This window comes from Pseudorasbora parva, chromosome 6 (assembly GCF_024679245.1).
Source record: "Pseudorasbora parva isolate DD20220531a chromosome 6, ASM2467924v1, whole genome shotgun sequence".
In the NCBI taxonomy this organism is placed as follows: domain Eukaryota; kingdom Metazoa; phylum Chordata; class Actinopteri; order Cypriniformes; family Gobionidae; genus Pseudorasbora; species Pseudorasbora parva.
Window position 1 is genome coordinate 18,833,367 of NC_090177.1, and position 25,998 is coordinate 18,859,364.

The window sequence follows — 25,998 nt, forward strand, 5'->3', positions numbered from 1 at the left end:
AGAGGAACATCAAGTGACAGCAGCCACACAGCAGGGCGAAATGCAATCCTGCTCGATTGAACAATCATATAAGTGATGACAAAGTGCTTTATGACTATGCGGCTTTGTTGCACTTGGGTTTAGCCCACAAAGGTCTTATGCAGGCGGTCTCATGCGACCTTGGCCCATTTTCACCTTAACTCAAGCTCCCAGAAGTGTGGTCCTTTTATACCAGGACATCACATTCAGCTTGAAATACGTTTTGCCCTACAACAAAAATAGAGATTTAAAGTGAGATGACATTTACAGATGTTCTGTGAATTTTCACAGGCAAAATAGTCATTTATTTCACAATTGAATGTAAACTGGTAAGGAGATATATATATATATATATATATATATATATATATATATATATATATATATATATATATATATATATATATATATATATATATATATATATATATATATATATATATATATATATATATATATATATATATATATATATATATATATATATATATATATATATATATATTATTATTATTATTATTTTATTTGTATTTTGACTTCTATCCTTGTTTTTGCAATCCTTCTTTAAAATCTGTCTTTTAATACAACTGATATGATTAAAATACAGTCATTTCAATGGGATTTTTACATTAAAGATTTTCCATCTGGTTCAAGAAATCAGCTTTTTTTTTGGGGGGGGGGGCACTTTATTTCTCAGAGTGTGTTACACTTTACATGTACTTGCTATAGCAGTAACAGTAAATTAAACATAATTAACCAACCATAATCCTAACCCTATAAGAAGAACATGTTGGTAATCATTATTATTTAAATGTATAATTACACCTTAAATGAAGTGTAGCATTTTTTTTGTTTTTCAGACATTGCTACACATTTTTCCCACATTCTATTTTGCTTATGTGAGCGCACCTTTATATATTTTTTTTTTTTTTGTGATTTGATTTCAGATATTGAGGCAAAAAAACGCAGGAAGTCATTTATTTGTACTGGATAAGCCATTATGATTTTTTTTTGTGGAAAATTACTTGTCACTTAAAATGTAGATAAGATGTGTGCCTAAGCTACTTGCAGGACTATGATGGAAACCAAACTGTTTTGCAGATTGAAGCGCAACATAGCATGTCACCAACTTCCAGCAGCATACAGCGCGAGTGTCCTGTAGTGCGTGATACCATCTGTCCATCAGCGGATTCCCTTTGAGTGTAGGATACCCAGTGGTGTTCCAGAGGTCTGGACCCACATTAGCACAACATCAAACATGCTCCCTCCTACACATGCAGCACTGCGTGCGCTCCTGCTTATCTTATCTGAGACGGAAGGAGGAAGTCACCCCTCCGGTCCATCCCTGTAGAATTAGGCTTGACCTTTCTCATGCAAAGCTGAGAGAACTTGGAGAGGTTTTCTGCCCCGGCGACTGGGATTGTGTCCAGGGACACTGCTTTAATGGGACACCTGCTGTGCTATTGTTAAAAATAAAGATGGATATGACTGGAATAGTCTGGTATCTGTAATAGGTGTGCTAATTTCACTTTGACAGCACTGCAGTGATGAAAGTAACATGTATAGGGTTAAAAGTGTTTCTTTAGTTTTATTTGTAGCACATCCTGCATAGGTTTTTTTTTTTTTTCAAATGCAAGTTTCCCAACCCTATGGAAGCTCGTTTCCGTCACAGAATAAAACATTTTAAAAGATAATTGCGACTTTTTATCTCAAAATTGCGACTTTACATCTCAGAATTGCATGATATAAAGTTGCAATTCTGACTTTATAACACACAACTGCGACTTTACAACACACAATTCTGACTTTATAACACAACTGCGACTTTATAACACACAATTCTGACTTTATAACACACAACTGCGACTTTACAACACACAATTCTGACTTTATAACACACAACTGCGACTTTACAACACACAATTCTGACTTTATAACACACAACTGCGACTTTACAACACACAATTCTGACTTTATAACACACAACTGCGACTTTACAACACACAATTCTGACTTTATAACACACAACTGCGACTTTACAACACACAATTCTGACTTTATAACACACAACTGCGACTTTACAACACACAATTCTGACTTTATAACACAACTGCGACTTTAAAATACACAATTCTGACTTTATAATACGCACCTGCGACTTTATAATACGCAATTCTGACTTTATAATACACAACTGCCACTTTATAACACGCAACTGCCACTTTACAGCACACAATTCTGACTTTATAACACACAACTGCGACTTTATAGCATGCAATCCTGATTTTATAATACGCAACTGCCACTTTATAATACAACACTTTGTCACACAATTCTGAGTTTATAACACACAACTGCAACTTTATAATACGCAATTCTGACTTTATAACACACAACTGCCACTTTACAGCACACAATTCTGACTTTATAATACACAACTGCGACTTTATAATACATAACTGCGAATATATAGCACACAATTCTGATTTTATAACACGCAACTGCGACTTTATAATACGCAACTATATGTCACACAATTCTGACTTTATAATACGCAATTCTGATGTTATAACGCAACTGCGACTATAATACGCAATTCTGACTTTATAACACGCAACTGCGACTTTGTCACGCAATTTTTACTATAACACACAACTGCGACTTTATAGCACACAATTCTGACTTTATAACACACAACTGCAACTTTATAACACACAATTCTGACTTTATAACACACAACTGCAACTTTATAACACACAATTCTGACTTTATAACACACAACTGCAACTTTATAATACACAATTCTGACTTTATAACACACAACTGCCACTTTACAGCACACAATTCTGACTTTATAACACACAACTGTGACTTTATAACACACAATTCTGACTTTATAACACACAACTGCAACTTTATAACACACAATTCTGACTTTATAACACACAACTGCAACTTTATAATACAAAATTCTGACTTTATAACACAGAACTGCAACTTTATAACACACAATTCTGACTTTATAATACACAACTGCCACTTTGTAATACGCAATTCTGACTTTATAATATGCAACTTTGTCACACAATTCTGACTTAATATGCAACTGCGACTTTATAGCACACAATTCTGACTTAATATGCAACTGCGACTTTATAGCACACAATTCTGACTTTTTCTAACACGCAACTCTGACCTTATAATCAGAAACTGCAACTGTCATGCAATTGCTTACTTTATAACACGCAACTGCGACTTTATAGCACACAATTCTGACTTTTTAATACACAATTGCGACTTTATGTCTCGCAAATCTGACTTAATAACGCACAATTGCGAGTTTATTACACATTTCTGAGATAAAAATTCAGAATCGTGAGAGAAAAAGTCGCAATTACCTTTTTTATTTTTATTCTGTGGCAGAAACAAGCTTCCATACAACCCCCTAGAGGTCCATGATGAATAAACAAATAATTTAAGATTCAATTGCAATGAAAAATTATAAAGTATGTAAATGATAACTTGTATAAATAAATAAATAAATAAATAAATAAATAAATGTACAATATTTTCAAATTACAATATTTGTAAATAAAAAAGATTTGCCTAAATATACTATAAAGCATTTAAATTATATATATTGTTATATAATTAAGCTTTCATTTTCATCAAATAAATTAAGTACACATATCAGAATATTTAAATAAAACGTCAATTGAGTAGTGTTAAAACTGGTCTCTTCTTGTTTTTTAATGGCTTTTTAACGGATGGCAAAAGACAATCCCAATTGGTACTTGAGGTGATGTGGTGTCCCTATTGCAATTCCTCCATGAGCACCCCGGGCTGTGAGCGCAGGCTGTGTGCAGCGAACCTCCTGGGGCAGGAAGGGCTAACAACCCTTGCATTGATCCAAGGAGACACTCAGCCCCTCTAACCTGCTGAGTGCTCAGTTCAGGAGAACAATGGAGTTCAGCACACATCAATACAGCAGCAGCCTATTGAGCGCACTCTGTTTAGTAAAGCCGAATGATGAGGTTGAAGCTCCCGAGTCTCTGCAAAAGCAGGGCAGACACCTTCAGCGTCTATATACCCCTTTCTTTTTATCATCATGGAAAGATATACAGACACCAGCCTCCCTGTGTTTCCCTCTCCAGCTTTCTAATGTCTTACCCTGTTACTATGAGTCATGTTGGGGCAAAATGAGTCTCACCTACCACTCTAAAGAGTTGGAGATTGGGATGGAGAAGGCTTTCTGGGCAGGAATGCACTGCTTGTCCCATAAGACACTAAATGATGTACAAGTGCATTTATTACAGCAGCCCCTATAAATCTGAGCCTGGCCTGAACTCCGGGGAGAGGTTAATGGATTACAAAGGGATGCGGTATCGAACCTTTGAGAAGTTTATACACCACATCAATATGTGCAAGGCTATTGATCATTTAGACCTTGACAGACAAATTAAATTCATAAACTTGATAATGCACTGGAATATTTGTATTGCTTACTACAGTGGAATAGGGCCCTTTTTTACATTTTTTAAACAGCGCTGCTTTAAGATCAAGGTTTATCGACTGAAATTCACTTAATAGAGTCCACTGAAAAGTGGAGTCCAAGAAGAATGCGTATATAATGTAAGATTTAAAATAAGATGAAGTCCTTGGTTAATATTGCAAAAACTTTTTTTTTACACATTTTCTTATACACTCTCAGAAAAAAAGGTACAGGTGCTGTCACTGGGGCGGTACCCTAAGGTACAAAAGTGAAAAGGTGCATCTTTGTACCTTACTTACCCCTAAAAGGTACATATTAGTACCTTAAAACGTACATATCAGTAATTTAAGACTGCAAATTAGTACTTTAAAGGTATAGTAGAACCTTAAAGGTACATATTAGTACCTTTTCGGTTTTGTACCTTTGGGTACCGCCCTAGTGACAGAAATGTACCTTTTTTTCTGACAGTGTAGGTTGCTAAACATCACTTGTTACTTATGCAAATTATACAGACAAAATATGTAAAAAATTGAAATTTCATAATTTGTACTTTTGTCAATTGAAATGCATAATTTAAATTGTATTAAAGGAGTCAAAAACTGGCTTTTTATTTTTTTTATACTGCTGTCTGAGGTCAACTAATGACGTTTGTGTGGTTTTTACATTCCAAAACATCATAACTAATAAGTAATAGGCTATTTGCTCCACTGGTTTTGAGGCTCTCTACAAAATGCTGGTTTTGATGGGCGTGCCGCACTGGAGACGGCAAGGATTGGATAAGATTTGCATATTTAATGAGCTTCATGTCCCCTGTCAGTTCAGTTCACATGAGGGAGGGTTTGTTTTGAAAGCGGCATGATTTAAAGACTGGAATGATTCTCTCGACCACAGGGCTCGCAAACGTCTTTATCAAACAAACACAATGATTTGTCTCTCATCCACCAGAGATTGACTGGAATATTACTTGGCCAACCCAATGGGTGGATATAAGCGCAAACCGTGCGTGCACACGCACTCAGATCAAAAAAGGAACATTATTTCACTATTTGAGATTCAACGGCCTGCTGACGGGCGTACGTTTTGGTAGCCAATCTGGAAAACCCACAGCCCCGGGACTACTATTACATATAAAAAACTGACAGTTTTACTCACATAAGTGTGTTGCACCATTCCTGTTGGATCCAATATAGAAGTCACAGCATTGTGTTTTAATCTCAATACGTCTGCAAATCCAGCATTGATCTGAGACTTGTTTAAAAATGATTCTGCAGTAATATGAAACGAACGCACGAATGTCTTCCCCACATGAGCTGGAACTTTATTAAAAATGAATGAAGTTTCCCACATTCCTAATATTAGGATCTGAAGGAAGCTTATGCAGCGACTGTGTTCTTCCACAACCAGGAATAGCGCAATATCTTGCTTTCTTCTTCGGCATGTTTATTGCTGCTGGCTAGCGTGATCGGATCACCTCTATGAGTCGGTTGGAGGAGCTACTGAATTAGACGTGCTTATTATTCTGCAGAGGCGGTGTTTCACAACACAACGTCAAGTTGCGCTTACGATCGTTTCTGGGCCTGGTGTCTATAAAAGCTTTTCTTTGACTAAATATTAAGTTTTCAGCTCTGAAACTTACAAGATATTTTTATATTGCCATGACCTTTTATATATCAAAAGCTCACGGGAAAGTTGATTTCACAATCCATCACCCCTTTAATGTATTTGTATGGGCATTTTGCTGATGTTGGATCAGTAAGGTACCTAACTTCCAACACAACAAACAAACATATTATATACAAATCATTTATATTAATGGATATTTTGTTAATGTATACTATAGCAGTTTCACTGCCTTTCTGATATTTACATTAAACATTTTTATGTTGTCTTTTTTGTCGCAATGAAACTGATACCAAAGTTACATTGTTACAAAAAAAAAAAAAAAAAAAATCAACAGTAGAAACAAGGATATTTGTGTTAAATCAAATTTATTACAATTATGTACATTTATCTTTTCATAGCAGAATTTCTCTGAGACACATACCAGCAGGGTGTCAACAATATCCACATACATTAACACTGTGCAGATTAGACAAACTGGTACAGACCTTTGACTTAAACGTACTTATAAAACCGATCCGACACACGCACACTCTCTTTCTCTCTCAAAATTCAACAAATGCTTAAATCCCTAATCTGAATTGCTGAAACTGAGCAGCGGGATGTAAATTTCTAACAAAACGGTTGTAAAAACAGTTGGAGATGAGAATGTCATCTAAAAACAGATATAGGCACTGAATCTGTGGCTTATATCATGATTAATTCAGTAGCCCTCACAGCAGCTTTACAATGATTAGCTAAAATCAGCAAACAAAGTTGTTTGAAGGCCTCTGCCGCCGCTCTACCAAAAACAATCTGCCAGTTGCAGGAACTCCTGAATATGGTTTTAAGCGAAACTGGTCGATGCACATACACTCACACTAAAGCTCAGTCTCATTCTGAAGCCGATGGTCTTCCTTCCTAGCTAACTATCCCCAACTCTGGAATGCCACTTCTGACACCGATCCAATGCAGTTTACCTTCAAGATCAAATGCACTTCACTGATTCCTTTAAAAGAAAAGTTCACCCAAAATTTTCTAATTTTCATGTCATTCCAAACAGCCTTTCTTGTGTGGATTTTCTTTCTTTCTTCCAGTATGTTTTTTCCACTGTTAAGAGAGAGAGTTCACATAAAGTGACTACAGCTGTTAATCTCCAATATAAGATACAGATCTGAATGATTTGTTCACCTGATACAATCCTTAAACTGTTAACTCGAGAACCTCTCTGGCCATATTTTTTACCCAACCACATCTGTTAAATTCCAAAATTGAACTGTGGTCGTATGTAAAATATGATTGCTCAAAATGTATTATTTTGTATTCCACAGAAGAAAAAAGAACATAAAGGATTGAAATGACATAAGAGATTTTTGTATTTGGATTTTTTGGCTGAACTGCTCCTCTAACATTCACTTCACATTTGGATTTTTAGCTTTTCAAATCAACGGCCAAATTTGAGAAAAACAAACAAAAACAGTCACTGCATATCAAACAAACGCACACAGGTTTTTTTTTTATTCTTGTGTGGGTTAGTGTTAAGTCATCCCTAATCTAGGAAGTAAGAAAACATACAAACACGGCCAGACAGGTTATGCTCTCTCATTGTACCTTCGCATTGTGCCGCCACCAACCCAAAATTCACCTGGCTGCGCTGTAATCCGGTTACTCTGAAGGTCATTTGTTAAAAGTGAAAATGTCACAATGGATCTGAGACTCTAGTTCTCACTCCAGGATCTCTCTAGCATTGTTTCTCATCAGCTGGTGAGTGAGTAATTTCATTAGTTAAATATTCATACGTTACTCTCCATTTGCATCACAGGGGAATTTTTTTTTGCGTCTTTTTTTATTCTCTCAGGACTTTCTGAGAGAAAAGCCCCCAAAGAGAAAAGCACAACTGTCAGCACCTCTGCTGAAGCATCCATTGTTTTACACAGTTTAATTACAAAACCCCAGCACCGTTTCATGTTAAGATTATTCACTGCAGGAGGCCTATATAATTTGGACTGGAGGGTTTGTCATGTAATATAATACAATATAACAGGCTTTCAGTATTAGATTTCCGATTTTAGCCTCCTTGACATTTCAAGCCGCATGAACTAATACATCTGTTATTTGTCGATCATTTGATTATTAACATACTTCATAAACTAAATCAGCTACCCTGCTGGAGACTGGAGAGATACGACTGAGACAAACACATTTCTCTTTCGCCTCATTGTCTGTATTCTCATACATGTTTTCCCTCCCTCCCACCCTCTCTCTCTTTCTTTCTTCCACAGAAATCTCAAATCCTACAGCACTCTGTTCACAAAATACAAGGCCTCGTTGTTACACAGACTGCTACAGCACTGTGTACTACACAATCTCAAACGTTTGAAGGGGTTGGTTCACTATGACAGAGTATAATGTCTATAGCAAGGTCCACAAAGAATACGCTGATCCAACAGTGTTAGGACCGTGAAATGACATATAAACGAATCCGACGGCCTCAGATGACAAGAGAGCCTACTTTTCTGATTCTTTGGTACCTCTAATTTGTTGCTATAGTCCCCTACACTGCAATTGTTCACAATTGTATTGTCTTGAAGTGCTATAGTACACTTCAACAGGCTTTTTTTGGAGCACGACAGTCTCTGTTAAAAGAGCTAGCTAGCATTTAGGGGAAATGTATGGACTGACTGACTGACTGACTGACTGACTACAAAAGAAGTCATAATTCTCTCGTTCTCTTTCCAAAAATGTCTGCCGCTGTGCTTGTTCAGGCATGCAGAAGGTTTGTGCCGACGGTCTGGTTTTGCACGTTGAAAGTTTACATGTTGAAGAGTCAAAAGGGTAAAGAACTGCAGTGAAAGGAACATAATCCCCCTCAGCTGCCGCTCTCGTACAGTGTTAAATGATGATCACGGTAGCCATTTTAATGCAACTAGAGTGTGATATCTGAACTTAAATGAACTCTCAGGAAGCCTGGGAACAGGTGATTGGACGGATGAAGTCTGGTTGTGGGTGACTTTCTAATCAACCTCACTCTCGTTACTCGCCCCCTCTGGACGCCGGAGTTTCTCCACCTGCTCGTTTATCTGTCCGTCACCTCCTCTCCTGTCCTCTGTCTGCACGCTCAGGTGGTCTTCCTCATCCACATGGGTCACGTCATCATCCTCGTCATCTTCTTCTTCGTCCTCTTTTTTTTCCTCCTCCCCCTGAACTTCCATCCGGACCTGGTCTTTCAGGTCCAGAGGGAGAATTGAGCCCAGGCCCACGTCTCCGTTCAGGCAGTGTGAACCGGACGGGGTGGCCTGGGAACTGTTGCCCTCTTTGATGGGGGAGGAGTTGGCCGATTCATTGCTGACAGGAGAGATGTCGCTGCTGCTGTTGGTGTGGTTGACGGAGGGTGGGTTGGACAATGAGCCAGGTTTGAGAGGGATTTGCCAGGATGGGATTTTGGGAACGGAAGGTGAAGCAGGGAACTGTCTCCTGAGAAGAAAGAGGACGTGAATAGAAAATTACAAGTGTTTTCTTCTAACTGTTTTCTGAAATCCGTCACAAAAGAGTGCACATTGTGCACCTCAGGCTTGATTCTGATTTGATTCTGCTTTGGAAACACGCAGATTTGTCAATATGGAAGTACATGAGCGATGTCCATATGTATGCCACACCTGGCATCTGATTCAAAACAAAGCATGTTTTCACAACAAAGGTAAAATAAATTCAAAAGCAACTTCAGATATATACTGTCAGCATGGTTTTGTTTGAATATGAGGCAACAAGTTGAGCAGATGGTGAGCGTGGTTTGTATTTACAGCAAAGATCTCACATCTTGAGAAGGTCGACCAGATAAAACATTCAGACACTGAAAGAAAAAGGTAATTACAGCTCAAAATGTTTAATGAGAGTGAAACAACAGACAAATGAAAGCTTTTATCTGTGTATTTCAGATGTATGAGATTATTTAGATCTCAATTTGCATGATACATACATAATCAAGTAAACATTAATGAAAGTGAGGGAAGATCCATCTTGGGGCATTGAGGGAACCTGTTGAATGCATCAGGCCTCATTAACCAGTAATGAGCCGGTTCCAGCTACATGCCCCGGTGAAGAGAACGATATGACACATACAGATCAAACCATTTCAGACACATTTATCTGCCGAACCATCCCAAGGAATACAAATATCAGCTGCCCTGAGTGAGAAACAACGCTCCCCGCTCATTTACATAGTGATAATACAAAATCTTGCATGTTGGAACATCTACTACAGTTTTGAGCACTCTGTAAAAGTAAAGATATTTGTAACTGCTGATGAATGGCTTTTGGATGGCAGACCTTAGAGTAGATGCTAAGTAGATTAAATTTACTAGAAAATAGTTCCAAAAAGTTCTATCTAATTTTCACTCTTTTGATGGACATTTTTAATGCTGCATCAGCTTTAAGACTGATACCCACATACACAACAATTTGAATGAATGTCCCTCAGTCTCATTATCATCCCAGTCAAATCAAATATGGTGTCTATTATGACTAAGTTCTATTGTTATTGTCTACTGTCTATTGTCATAGCTGGTTAATCATTGAAAATAGTTACCTGCTGAGAAGAAGACCTTTAAGAGACACAATCTCAGCCTTGAGTTCACTGATGCTCTGAGACTCCAGCATGCGGTTGGTGGAAGATGAGGCCTGAAGAGACAAAATTACAAAACAAAAATCATCATCATCCTCATTGTCGTTCTGAAAACAAATAAAAAAAATAAACTTTTATTTACTACTATGGGCAACTACCGACTGGGACTACTACTACCTACCACTTGAAACCAAAGATAATTCATAACCTACTTAAAGGCTTTTCACACTTGAAATATTTATTCATAATATTTATTAATAAACTGATGTTTCACATTGTACATTCCTAAACCCTGGGTTAAATTTCTTATTTGCATATTAGCATGGTCATTGATTTGATGAACGCAGCACGCGACCAGTTTGCATAAAAGCTCTAGCATTGCGCATCCTTGTATTGCCGACTGTAATATCAAGTTCATACTGAATGGATACTTCAGAATATATAAAGGTAAGAATGAAACTGTCTCTTCTTCACTTAAATTGTCAGCATTGGACATTTTTCCTTTCAAACGTTGAATTTACTGCTCATATGTAATGTGCAGTTTCCGTGTCTGTCCAAACCATGCAAATATGTACAAGGTTAAGCATCTAGCTTTAACATAGTAACACCGCACCGTTCCACGCTGTACAAGCTTGGAGCCGGAAACAGTGCTAACCCTGCTTCTAAATGACACGAGAGACGTTACTTTACTTAAAACTGGTGTTTAGATTGTCGATAACACGGGGTTAAGCGCAATGTGAAAAACCCTTTACACATAATCTTAGTTATCTTTTAAAACACTACCTAGCCTAGGGTTACAAAAGTGACTTTAAAAGGTGGATTTGTTATAGTCTTTAAAGTTGAAGATTTGTCCTAGAATGTAAAAATCTCTCATATCTGGACTTTTTTTACCAAAACCTGTGCACAAATGTGTTGTGACTTTTTCTAATTTGATTCGTCAGAGTTACTCAATGAAAAAAATAAATAATCTGATGCATTCAAACTGCCATTATGAGACCGTGAATGTCCTCAGTCATGATATCAAACCACAACTATACTGACAAGTCCCTACTACCTTCTCCACCCATAAGGTCAGGATCTTTCAGAAAAAGGCTAAGTGAATTAATCATGCCATTTTTACATATTTTTCCATATTGCAGACTGCTGATTTGAGCAGGACAGAGGTGTTTGATAAGAGGTCTCGGGCACAACAATGGAAGTATTCATCAAGTCAGAGAGGTTTTTATTAAAAGAAGCCTTATCACTAACTGCTTGCCATGGGATGAATTGCTGAAGGGAATGATGGCCAATTGAAGTGGCCAGCAAACATTTGAATAGCAAATGAATTCAAGAGAAAAAAAAAGGCCAAAAAAATCCATCCATCATTTTTTTGTTTCCAAATAGACAGGTGGTTGGTAATGTCAATTCATGAAAGAAATCCCTCTTCAAGAGAAAAGAGAGAAAAAAAGAGATTTGTAGCACCTTTACATTTCTATTTTAATACTCCAAACGTTCTGACAGATTAAACTGGGCTCTCAAGCAAACCCTGTTGCTTTAAGGCTATGGAGCCACTGACTCTTTGAAACGTCCACAACAAACAGCCCTCGTCTACCCCCTAATCCCATTCCAGTTCTTCTGCCCGCCCAAGGCGGAGGAAAGCAGGAAGAGGAAGTGGAAAAAAGGACTGGGGGGAAAAGGAAAATAAAAGTGTAATTAAGAACGTCGGAGTCACCGGGGGCAGCTAGTTAGAAAGCAGAGACCCCCTATCGAGAGGAGAGGGATAACTCGGACTCTTCCACATGTAATTAAATCTAAAGTAAATTAATTGAATCACATCTGAAAAGGATCAGACTCATTTACAGCGAGGGCTGGGAAGGGACGGCGGTTTTGTCTCCTTTTGCACCTAAAGCCCTCAGATAAGTGTGGCATTTTCGAAGAGGCCACATCTGATCCGAGCCGAGCACATTAGGCCTGGTGAAGACACTCTTATTACAGGCCTCACCTCATTATGGCCATCTTAATCCCATACTCCCCACGGCACCCGGTATAATAAGGCTGGAATGTACCTCTTGCTCATTTTACCTTTGTAACGGGGAAAAAAAATTAATTGCTTCGGAGGCTTAGCTTACACTTCTCGGACATAAAATCTAAATAATATTTTAACAGAGGCTACAAAGCACCTCTCAGCCGGCGGTGTTTAAACTTCCGCGGTTGCAATTCTTCATTTTGAGAGCCGAACACGCACACACACATTCAGTGATGACCGTTTAATTGCTGCTAAAGGCCTTTCTCTGCATGTCTTTGACTGTGTGAGCAGTCATCCAGTCAGAGGGGTCAGTGCAGTGTGATCGGGGTCCGTCACCCTCTTAAGTGTGAACAAAGCTTCGCTACAGTCTGGGTAATTATTTAAGGAGGTGGAGCGTACCGTACAAGAGAGGTATATGCACATACTTACACCACAGCAGCAGCAGTCAGACAAGGAATACATTAAAGCAAACTGCAGAACATTAACAACGGATAATATCTTAACAAGACGAGTTAAGAAATGTCTGAAAGCAAATTAATTCACTGCTTCCCTCTCGGATGCTATTTCCACCACGTAATGCTTGTATATTTATGGTGGAATCAGTTCAAAAATAAATCCCAAGGGAGTGTTTTCTAGTGAAAACACTGGTATAATTTATTTGAGCCTGTTTATTCACTTTCCCAGTGGCAGGTCCTTCTGCAGTGGAAGAAGAGAGCGAAGCGCTCCTAATCTTCCACGAGCAGCCACTAATAAAGACAGCTATCATTGGATTCAAACGTCACTGCAATTAAACTTAACTAGTCTTGATGATAACGGTTTATATATGTGGAGAATGAGATACAACATCCTGCCTGTTATTCAATATTAAATATTATCAAAGGAGAACAAGGTGCTTTAGCTAAAAAAAAAAACATACACATTCTACTCCACAGTACAATTCAATGATAGCAAACAAGTTTTACAAATCCATTGCGCAGAAAAAAATTACATTTGAAAATGCCGGACTCTACTCTTAAATGGACAGTTCATAAAACAAAAATGTATTTGAATATCTTATTTTGTGTTCTGCAGGAGGAAGTCAGTCATTCAGGTTTAGAATAACACAAGGGTAAGTAAATGACAGTAAATTTCCATTTGGAGTGAATTTTTCATTTAAAATTATGGAATAAAAATAAACAAAATAAAAATAAAATAGCAATATTCCATTGAAAAAAGTGATAGTCATTTTTAGCACCTGCCAATGCAATAAAACTACACTTCTTTAGAAGTTCCAACTGACTGACAGTCAGTTAACAAAGACTTTATCAATCAGCATTTGAATAACAGTTTCAGGTGTGCATGATTACATTTAAACACAAAGCATGTAGCTAATCTACTGAAATGAAAGAAAAAAAAACAAGCATAAACTCATGTATAAGCATAAAGACATCCAAAGTATTGGACATCCAAGCGATTGGTTCAGAGAAAAAGGCCCACTGTGATCACATCAGAGAACATACTTTATTTGTGTGGTTTTAAATATTAAATATATATATATAGTTTACTTAGCAGCTGAGGAAACAGGAGTCACCATGTGTTTCGGGTTAAATACACATTTCCGCATTAAAGAGTTTAATTGCCAAGCTTGGCGCATTCTGCACAGACTGAGTCACCCTGAAAAGGCAACTCAGAAAACCGCACACTGAAAACAATATACAACCAAAAGGCTTAACACGTGTCCTTAATTTCATGGACCTGAAAATAATTTCCCGCATTTCCCATTTGGCTTTAGACAACAGGGCCCCGCATCTCTCAAAACAAAGTTTAAGATCAGCATGAAGTAGACTTTATGATTTGTTTAATAGGCGTTTTGATGTGAAGTATACTTTACACACACTGCTGCTTTCCAGCAAGGCACTCATGACAAATGAAGCTTTTTAATTAAATCTGGAATTGGACAGAGCATTTTAGTCATTTCTGCTAGACTTAGGACAGCTGGATTATGACTGAAAGTGTGCAGAACAATAGATCGATGTTGTGAATTTTTTTTTCTGGAACTAACAGAAGAGCGTCTGAGGTAAACCATAGATCATTTTGGGGGCAAGTCAGTTTACTTCAAGTGGGTGGCGGAAGGTTGGGGGATGTGAGAGTAGTGGTGAGTCTGCAATTCTAGCAAACTTCAGAAGGGTGAGAGATTCATATTTTCACTTCAATTTGTGCCAGGCCAGATGTGTTTGCATATGCTTTCCTACGGGATCCAGATGCTTCAGTAAAACACCCATGTGCTTAACAAGCTGTGGACATAAAACATGCCCTCGATTGCGATTCCAAAGCGCTTTTTGGAGAACGTTACAAGATGATTTATCATAGTATTGTAAGATACAAACTGTATCTTAGAGTTTCACATTCTGGCAATGTTTTCAGCAGGCGATTTTCCTCAGATGACTATTCGTTATAGATTATAAGCACATGTCTTCAGAAAGGATTTGAAGGCCTCATCATCATGAGGAGAATTCTTCTGAAAGATAATTACACCATAATGCATTAAATTAGCATGTGATAAAGACAGCAAAATCAGCACTGCCACAAGACAAGCAACAAAGAGAGACCACAACTCTGTATACTTCCGTGCATTCTACTCTTTTGTTTACTGTTGAATATTACTGTGGGTGCCGTGACAGTCTTTTGCTTTGAAAAACATTAGCTAAATTACTGTTCTTAAGCTGCCTTAAGTTCCTCCTGAGAATTTGTTTTACTTCTGAGTTTCCAAATCATATGGATGTATGCATTTATTTATTTTCTGTAAAAATAATATCTATATTTGTTATATATCCATTTAATCTAGATGATAAAAAAAAAAAAAAATTATATATATATATATCAGCCAGCCACTAATTGTGCAAGTTCCCCCACTTAAAAAGATGAGAGGCGCCTGTAATTTTCATCATAGGTACACTTTAAAGCTACACTGTGTAACTTTTTTAGTTTATTCTAAGCTAAAAACACTTAGTTCTTTCAAAAATATATGTGCTCATTAATGTATATTTACTTCTTTCACGTAATAAAGTATTCTCGTAAGTTTATAATATGCCATTGAAAATACATACGGGTGAGGGGTTCGAATGCCGGTCGCCATGTTGGCCCTCCATCTTGAAAGTACATTAGCCAAAGAGGGACATACCTGTAAGTTCAAGCTTCACCTTTCGCATTTTAACACTCGATGGCACCATGTCGAATGTGAAGAGGGGGGTTGCTATGTTAATCTTGGACTACATCGGCCACCGTAGGAGTTAAAACGAAATCGGAATTGAGAGGAACTGAAACTAATATTCACTGGATGGTCATATACCTTTACACCACTAGATGGGGGAAAATATCCCACAGTGTAGTTTTAACTATAAGAGACAGAATAAGAAACATCCAGAAAATCACATTGTCTGATTTTTTTATAGAATTTATTTGCAAATTATGATGGAAAATAAGTATTTGTTCACATACAAAAAAGCAAGATTTCTGGCTCTCACAGACCTGTAACAACTTATTGGCTCCACTCGTTACCTGTATTAATGGCACCTGTTTGAACTCATTATCAGTATATAAGACACAAGTCCACAACCTCAAACAGTCAGACTCCAAACTCCACTATGGCCAAGACCAAAGAGCTATCAAAAGACACCAGAAACAAAATGTTAGACATGCACCAGGCTGGGAAGATTGAATCTGCAATAGGTAAGAACCTTGGTGTGAAGAAATCAACTGTGGGAGCAATTATTAGAAAACTGAAGACATACAAGACCACAAATAATCTCCCTCGATCTGGGGCTCCACACAAGATCTCACCCTATGGGGTCAAAATGATCACAAGAACGGTGAGCAAAAATCCCAGAACCACATGGGGGACCTAGTAAATGACCTGCAGAGAGCTGGGACCAAAGTAACAAAGGTTACCATCAGTAACACACTACGCCACCAGGGACTCCTGCAGTGCCAGGCGTGTTCCCCTGCTTAAACCTGTACATATCCGGGCCCATCTGAAGTTTGTTAGAGAGCATTTGGTTGATCCAGAAGAGGATTGGGAGACTGTCATATGATCAGATGAAACCAAAATAGAACTTTTTGGTAAAAACTCTTGTCGTGTTTGGAGGAGACACAATGCTGATTTGCACCATACCTACTGTGAAGCATGGGGGTGGAAACATCATGCTTTGGGGCTGTTTTTCTGCAAAGGGACCAGGACGACTGATCTGTGTAAAGGAAAGAATGAATGGGGCCATGTATTGTTGAGATTTGAAGTAAAAAAAAGCTCCTCCCATCAGCAAGGGCATTGAAGATGAAACATGGATGGGTCTTTCAGCATGGCAATGATCTCAAACACACCGCCCGGGCAACGAAGGAGTGGCTTTATAAGAAGCATTTCAAAGTCCTGTAATGGCCTAGTCAGATCTCAACCCCTTATAAAATCTTTTGCCAGCGACAGTCCCATAACATCACTGCTCTGAAGGATATCTGAATGGAGGAATGGGCCAAACTACCAGCAAAAGTGTGTAAAAACCTTGTGGCGACTTACAGAAAACGTTTGACCTTTGTCATTGGCAACAAAGGGTAAATAACAAAGTATTGAGATGAACTTTTGTTATTGACCAAATACTTATTTTCCACCATAATTTACAAATAAATTCTTTAAAAATCAGACAAAATAAATTCTTTAAAAATAAGACTGTGATTTTCTGTATATTCTCTCTCATTCTGTCTCTCATAGTTAGAAAATTACAGACCTCTCTCATCTTTTTAGGTGGGAGAACTTGCACAATTGGTGGCTGACTAAATACGTTTTTGCCCCACTGTATATATATAAAAAAGTCAGGAACAGCAATATGGTGTGCATTTTTTTACATGCATTGAAGTGATGCTAGTTATTTGCTAGTACAACAAAATGATAACCCATCCATCGAGTTGATACGGATGCGGGGACTGATTGCATGGACCGTGTCAAAATTTGCCTTTGAATAGAAAGCGCTCTCTGCTGGTATGGCTGCATTAGCAGATAATGAGGCAGCTCGCGAAATGACTGACAACTCTTTCTTTTCAAACAGATTAAATAAAACAGAGAATATTTATTTCAATTTGATTTACATTAATTAAAACCTGACATTTCACGTTTCTTTAGACATAATGTCTCATGTTTGTGTGACAAGTATTCACTAAGGTACAGTTCATTTTCTGACAAGTATCAGAATAGACTTCATTGAGAGAGAGACAGCAGATAGCGCATCATGTTTGCTTTCTTTATTTCACAAAAAGCACAACATTTTGTTATTATTGTGAGTGTAGACAGATAAAAGTAGACACTTAAAAGTTTGGAATGATGTTTGACTTCACGTATGCATTATCAAAATCGACAGAGTATTTTGAGACTTATTCGCACTAAATAGAGAAAGTAATCAGTACAGTAATCTAACTACTCTGTTAAAGATGTAATAGTAGCTAGTAATTACTTATTTAGAGTAATTTACCTAGCACAGTTTATCAACAACACAAAAAATATACAAACTAATTGTAAAGGCAACATTCCAAACATTATTTATGAACAATTAGTTTCCTTTCTTTTTAATTATTTAACTGACACACCCCAAACTCAAAGTTGGGGCTCAAAGAAAATCCTACTAGTCCAGTTTTTGTCACAGTATGGGTGGGGTTTTAAATCAGCTGTCAGCCCAGATGAAATTAGCAAAAGGCAAATGACAGATTGAGAAGAGATCAGAAGGGGGTGGCAGCGTGGGCTCACTTCCTGTCCCTGGATGACTTGCTTGAGCGTTCTGGAGATGGCCATACATGTTCTTTATGGAGCTCCCATGACATGCATTGTCCTGCTGATGCACATTTTTCTCTTCTGAATGGCATATGAGCTCCGTCATTGCTAATATTCACATCAGGGTGAGGCATCAGTCTCAATGTCCCTGAAAAATGTGTGTTGTTTTAAACTCAAAGTGGCCTTGTTTTATAGAGGCTGCGCCCGTGAAACTGAATGCCGCAATGAAAATGCACAATGGCGGTTTTATTTAAATTCAACAGATAAAAAAACAAAACAAAAACAAGTGTCTACTATCATTCATATTATATCTGAGAAAAATCACAAAACTTAGGAGGAATGCAACTTTTAGATAACTAAATTCCTTAAACTTTTTTTATGCTTCCTTTTTCACTGATTAGATGCGCTCTCTTATTGCAAAGGTATTTCAGGCAATGAATGTATGCATTTCTATCCAGCAGATTACACAGTTTGATAGGGTTTACATAATGCACATGGAATTTTGTTCTCTGATGATGACTATGCAACAAAAATACTGACAGGAAAATGTTGTTGACTACCATTGACAAATGCACCATAGAGAATCTGTGCATCTCATTCTTTCAGACATAGTCTGGTCTGTAGTGACAAGAATGTCAAAAACTGGAGGAATGTTCTGATTGTATGATTTGTTTTTTTCTACCCAGTCACTCCGATTGAATCAAAGCAAAATATTGCTTTGTCTCCCCATATGGCAATTTACTGCAACTACCTGTATAGCACTACGGGGGCACTATTTAAAATAGATAACTCCCAAAACATTTTTTTTTTTTTTTTACTTATCCTAATTTTGTTCTAAATTCAGTATTATTTATTTTTATACAAATTGAGATATTCTGAAGAACACAAAAGTGTGATCAGAAAAGGCCTAAAGTCATTGGCTGAATATGTTTCCTCCTGTTGCAGTTCTTAAAGGAATTGTATATAAGAACTGTATTTCAATTAATCACAAAATGGCCCTGATATGTCACTAAACATTAAGAAATCATGTTAATTTTAAATACTTATCCCTGACAACAGTAGTCCGGCCAGGATAGTCATTTAAAAGTTGTTGTTGCAGCCCTCAACTGATGTTGATGTTGACATGTGTTTTGGCCTGAAGCTCCGCCCTCCACCTATCTAACAATCTTCGAAGTCAGTAGAGTTTCGGCATCCGGGCTTGCCAGAGTTTTGCTCTAGTTACCACAGATGCAGCTACAAACATTCCTGCTGGATCCTGCAGCCAATCTAGCAACTTCGAGTAAGGGTGGAGAGGGAGAGGGGATAGTAATTGCAGTACCAGTTTTGGCCACAATCTTACATACACTTCCTTTAAATCCCATTTGCACTATTTCATGCAAAATAATAATAATAATAATAACAGAGCGGTTTGACATCACAGTTCTTTTCACACGTTCAAGTCAAACCTGAGGGGAAGATTATCACTGAATAACAACTTAAAATTAGCTGTTCTTCACATAAAACTATAACTATAAGACCGAAGTAGTCATATGGACTACTTTCATGATGGTTTTTGCCAGTTTTGGAGTTCTCTAACATAAATTAAAGTGTACTGGATTTTGTGCAATATATCTTTTTCATGGTCCATGGAGGAAATAAAGTCATATGGGAAACAACATGTAAGGAGCATGTGTTATGGATGACAAAATTCTTGTCATTTTCAAATGTAAAGCCTTCTGTCTACCACTGTAGCAAGTGTGTGTTGTTTGTGATTACCTGTGAGTTAGCCAGCTCTTGTGTCAGTTCCTGAATTTTCTTCTGTTGCTGGACCAGCAGCTCCTGCACTGAAGCCAGTGTCGTCTGTAATTGGGTGACTGCATCCAAAAACACAAAATTAAGTTAAGTCTACACCCAAAAATATTACCAGAACTTCACAAGCAAGAATGACAGCTTTAGTTGAGAACCATGCAGAGCAAACCGACGTATCTGTTTGTTTAAAAGCATTACCGACAATCAACACGCAGTGGTTTTCTCTTTGATTTAGCCTTCAGCTCAATCAGTAATATAAGACACCTCTATTTATACAAGATTAATCACCTACGTCTGCTCTTATATCAAATCAAGGTCTCTTAACCTCCATTAGCACGGGTTTGAAATGCAGGCTCTATCAAACTCTCCAAACAATCAACAAGATGGGAAAAAAGCCGCTCATTTGGGAGGCAGCAGGGCTAGACACTACTGTCCTCACTAATCTTACTAAATACAGCTCATTTTCCTCCCTCTCTGAAGATTGAATTATTGTCAGATTGTGCTGGTCCCGAGGATTAGAGAAAGCCCAAGAAAAACAGCCCTAGCAGGGCCAGAGTTGGTGTTATTAATGGGGGTATCATTTCAAATAACCCAGAGCACAAGTTGCTCTCCCCCTGTTTCCAGTCACACATGCATTCCCAAACAATGCATTAAGTTTCCAAACTGATTATGTTACAGAAAACCAATAAACGCCTCTATAAATCATGCTCTGTAAAGTGTTAAATCAACTCTAATTGGATTAACATCAGCAGATATTATTAGCTGCCGACTGTTGGCTCTCCGGCGCACAGTTCCAGGGCTCTCCTTTCACAGAAACAGCCTTTCCACTTTCTGTTTAAGAGCTGTTACATGTTTCTTTCTCTCGCAGCCTTTGTCTGTCTCATTAGGTAACTACTTACAGAACAAGAGACGCTGTTCTTCTTGCTGAATAATAATGATTGCACAAACTCAGATGACTATATTAGTATTAACAAGATATCTGAAAATGTCTTCAAAAACATAACATAAAAAAACAGTTGACTCAGAAATGCCACCATTTACTCAACCTAATGTCGTTCCCAAACTAGTACACATTTTCTTTTTCAGTGGAACACAAAATGTGGCCAATCATGTGGCTACAGAATAACTCATACCTCAGTAAACCATATGGGATTTAGAACTAATACAGATTTTTTTATTCTCGTGTGAACTAGCTCTTTAAAGGAAGAAAGAAGAGTTACTTATAATTATAGAGCTGGGTCTATACGTCACCATGATCTTTGAACAGTGATGCTCAAATGGGTCATGCAGGTTTGAATATGGCTCACAACATCTCACAACCTTCTTTTAATTCTTTTCAACCCATCATTCCTGTTATATCTTTGTACTATTCTTTAAATAAAATAGCTAAAAGGTCTAAATTAAAAGCAAAACTCTGTTCCAAGCAGGAATGCCACTACTGCCAACGTCAACCACAGCAATTCCTGCGACATTACACTCAGAATGAGTAGCAACTGCACTAGACCTCTAAACCCACCAAACACTCGCTTCATAATCAAAACACAAGAAATAATGCGTCCATTTAGTGTGGCTCGGGTTTCTACAAACGTTCTCTTTGGAGAAAACAATTGGAAGAATTTGAGATCCTGCAAGTGGCTTCGCAGCTGCTGCGATGAGGCAGACAGTGTGTACAGCGTAAATTATTCAGTAAATACCTCAATATAATGTACACTGCATATGTCCGGGCCTGTCTGAGGCTTTATTGGCCAGCTGGTCACCAATATGCTCTCCGCAGACAAAGAGACCAAGCAGCTAGTACAATTCCATTACAGCCAGCACGAGTGTGAGTGCATGTGCGCAACAAAGTGCTTCCAAGACCTGTTCATTAATTGCGTGTGGAAAGTTGTTGGGAAATCATAATGGGAGTCAAGGCCTACAATCAAAGGCTGCAAGAGTAATGGAGTCACATTCAAAGGAATACATCACTCCAGCACACTTGGCACTAGAGAAATACACAAACTTTAACAAAGGAGAGCGGGCAATTGGCAAGAGCGGCAGTCACTTGCTATTACTCACGTTGTGAGAAGTGGGGGAAACTCACTCCGTAATTGCAACCCTCTCCCAAACTGTTAACTGAAACAGTCATTAACTACAATAGCAACTTGGCTACTGCAGCCACAGCAAATTAGATCAGCGGCGTGACTGACTGAGTGACTGGGGGTAGGTACGGCTCTTCCAGGAGAAAACAAGAGTGGTGGAGGGAAGAAAGGAGAGGGAGGAGATGGTCAGGAACAAGTGTTTCACAAAAGGAAATATGAAAAGCAGCTTCAGCACGGAACAATAATAAATACTCTTATCGTCTGAATGTGTTGCTAAACAAAACAGGAATCCTGTTAAATCCAGACAAAATGAGGGCTAGACAGACAGCGTAACACAAAGGAACCTTTTTTTGCATATATGAACCAAAATGGCAATGAAGAGGCTCATTTGATAATCAGATAAAGAAACCCACATCAAGCTTGCACGCAATGGCTCACAATCGACTGGCCTTTCGGTAACCCTCCCCAAACTAAAAGCTAGGCAACAGACAATGTAATGCAGACACAACCAACTAAAATCACTCCTATATGCCCCAAATTTGCTTAATATTGATCTCCTGGATAATGAAAACAAAAACTATATGCATAACAAAGGACTACATTGAGATCAGAAGTCTATGTATAGATCTAGATTATTTACATAGCTTTATAAGTCAAATATTAATATGGATAAATGGCAAGCATATTCTAAAGAAGTCTTTTATAAACAACAGCAACAAGTCTTTTGTCTATTATATCTTAAGAGTTCCTACTTTGCATATACTGTTTCACCTTCACATACATTCAAATGTTTTCATGGTATCCAGCTAGCCAGGAAAGAAGAACTTTTTGTAGCTGAAATCTGTTAAGGCAGTAGGGAGGTTTTTTTTTAAACTAGTACTAAGCCATTTAACTTGTTACACTCAATTCAATCTGAAAGCATACAACTGAAAATAAAATATGTAATTATATGTAAACAGATGTAAAATATCTAGAAATAATAAAATGCAATTTGATGTCTTTTACTGTGACGCTGAACAGCAGTACAGGAAACACTTATTTGTAGAACTAAATAAAATTAGTTTTTAGCATGTGTGAAACCTAGAATGAAAGGGCTTCAATCTTTTTTTAAAAGAAAAAAAGAAAAAATGGAAAGCCTGTTGAAAATTCCAGGGCTGCCCTCAGTTTAAGATTTTTAGAACCATTTAGTAGCCATTCATTTAAGCGGTTAGTCAACTAATCACACGTGTACATTAATAAGCCGTATAAATCATACTTTTAATGCCTATATAGTGCACGCATAAAACATGCTACACCACACCGGCAAATTATGATTATGTTGTGAAAAAAGAGCAAGGAGTGTGTTGTGTTTAAACATTTCCGTTTTCGGCTGCAGAGATTAAGTTGACGATCCTGACGATAGTGGTGCGTGCCTATATGCACGTTTCATACGGTTTACATAATCTGAGAATATTTGTTTTCCACTTGATCTGTTTGACAATTGCTTGACATTTCAAGCTTTCTATAGGTATATATCTCATGTCTGTGAGGCAAGTATACACTGAGTTTTGGTTTATTTTTTGACATGCTCAATTTCACAGAGACAGATGGCAGAATGTGCATCCTGTTTGTTTTCTTTATTTTATAAAGGCACAATGGTTTCTTGTTATTGTTCATTTACAGAAATAAAAACAGAATTAGAAATCGAATTATGTATTATATATACAAAAAAATGTGTTTTAAGTTGTTTCCACTGTAGAAACTGTTCCACTTCATGTGATTGCACCTCCATGTCATTCCTTGTAATGCCCAAGGCAGCCAGAGAATATTCACTTGTCAAAATGACATTTGCACTCTAAATCTAATGCTCACCTGAGGTTAATCTTCAAAAACACTAATAATATAATTAATTTAATAATTTAACAGTTAAATTTTTAAAAAGAATATACATTTTTATTTTTAATCAGTACATTATCACATCACATCACTACATTACAATTTTGTGAAGCCTAAATTAACTTGTAGCACATAAAATATTATATTCTATAAATTTATACAAATTAATAAACAATTTTAATACTGGATATTTATCTGTTATCAAGAAATATGGGTTTATCAGTATCAGCCAGAACTTAATCTCCCAGGACATCCCCATTTTTAATGGTTAAATATATGCAAGGAAGATAAGACCATTTATCAAATATGTTAATAGATGTAAGGGAAAAAAAAACACCAGTTACAATTCAGCATGAAAATATTGTGACTGCATCACTGACTGTCAGATAGCAAATTAAGAATTTTCAATATTCGGTCAAAGAGATATTTACTTTTATCTTAAATTTAACCTTACCTAAAAAAATAAATAATACAAAAAGATTTGAACAATAATAAAACAGTAAAAGCTCTCCTAAGGCTAAAATTATATACAAAAAGACCCTTGAAGTTTCCTGTTAAGAAGGCTGAATTAACTGTAGAAGTGTAATAATTCAGAGGTTTAGAACAAAACCCTAGCCAGAATATTTGAGGAATATTATCCTGCTTTGTCTTTTTTTAAAACCTTGCAAGAGTAAATTGTCGTTTACACAGAAGGAGCCACCCAGCTGCAAGTCGACTGCGGCACTAACGAGACAAAGTTTCTTCGGGAAGTGTCCCGCTTTCATGGTTGCCGGGATGTTTAATTACACCGGCTGCGTAGTGAGTAAAGAGGGGGGGAGGAGAGAGGAAGAGAGGCATCCTTCTCTGACAGCCTAGCTGAGATTCCTCACCTGTCCAAGGCGGGAGACGCACCTGTCACAGCACACTTAATCACCAGCCCAGTCCTGGCCCAACCGGGAAGCCATGCCACCACGCCGAAAATTAAAATGAACTTTCTTGCCACGCAGTTAAGGCGGCAAAAAAAAGAAACGCTGTCATTCCTCTTCCCCTCATTAATATTCTGAGGTTAAGAGCTTTTCAGCGAAACGTAATTAATTGAAGCTGAGCTGACAGTAAACAAGCAATTTCAAATTAAAGCAAAATGACAGGACCGTCATTTGTAAAATGTGAGCAGATTTTGGCGACAGATAAATGAAGGAAAATGTTAAGGAGGAAAAAGTGATGAAGATATTAATCTTCACCTGTCTGTGTCAGCGTGCCACTCATATCCGCGATGTTGCTCTCGATCCGCTGCAGATGCTTCTTGTCCTCTTTGCTGCCCATAATGAGGGGAAGGATGTATTTCTGCAATTAAAAACATGGCACGCTATTAGAATTCCACTCAGGAACAGGGAAAACAGGCCTGTGGACCAGGACATGCTCTGTTGCTACGTCGACAAAGAGACAAAAGGCTAATCTATTAGCGTTAGCATAGTCAAACCAAAACTTAACCCTCACTGAAGGCTTCTTACATTCATATATTTTTTTAAAGAGCATTATGAGAGCTTTACTACATGTATTTGTATTATATAATATTGTCAAAATATTAAGAAATATTACAATTTAAAGTAACCATTTTGTATTTTAAAATGCAATTTATTCCTGAGATGACAAAGCTGAATTTTCAGTAGTCGTTCCATTTTCCGACGTCAGGTGTGCTGCTTAATGTTTTTGTGAAATCCATGATACTTTTTTTCAGGATTCTTTGATGAATAG

General features: G+C 37.5%; 1 protein-coding gene across 1 annotated transcript in view; it reads right to left on the bottom strand.

Annotated features, from left to right (window-relative positions):
- Window positions 1-8,373: 8,373 nt before the first annotated feature.
- Window positions 8,374-25,998, bottom strand: part of pex14 (peroxisomal biogenesis factor 14) — a 96,417-nt gene continuing 78,792 nt past the window's right edge. The window contains exons 6-9 of the mRNA XM_067445971.1: window positions 25,485-25,587; window positions 20,279-20,376; window positions 10,695-10,786; window positions 8,374-9,583 (exon numbers count right to left, since the gene is read on the bottom strand). Coding sequence (XP_067302072.1) covers window positions 9,124-9,583; window positions 10,695-10,786; window positions 20,279-20,376; window positions 25,485-25,587 — 753 coding nt within the window. The 3' untranslated portion in view covers window positions 8,374-9,123. The remainder of the gene's footprint in view (window positions 9,584-10,694; window positions 10,787-20,278; window positions 20,377-25,484; window positions 25,588-25,998) is intronic.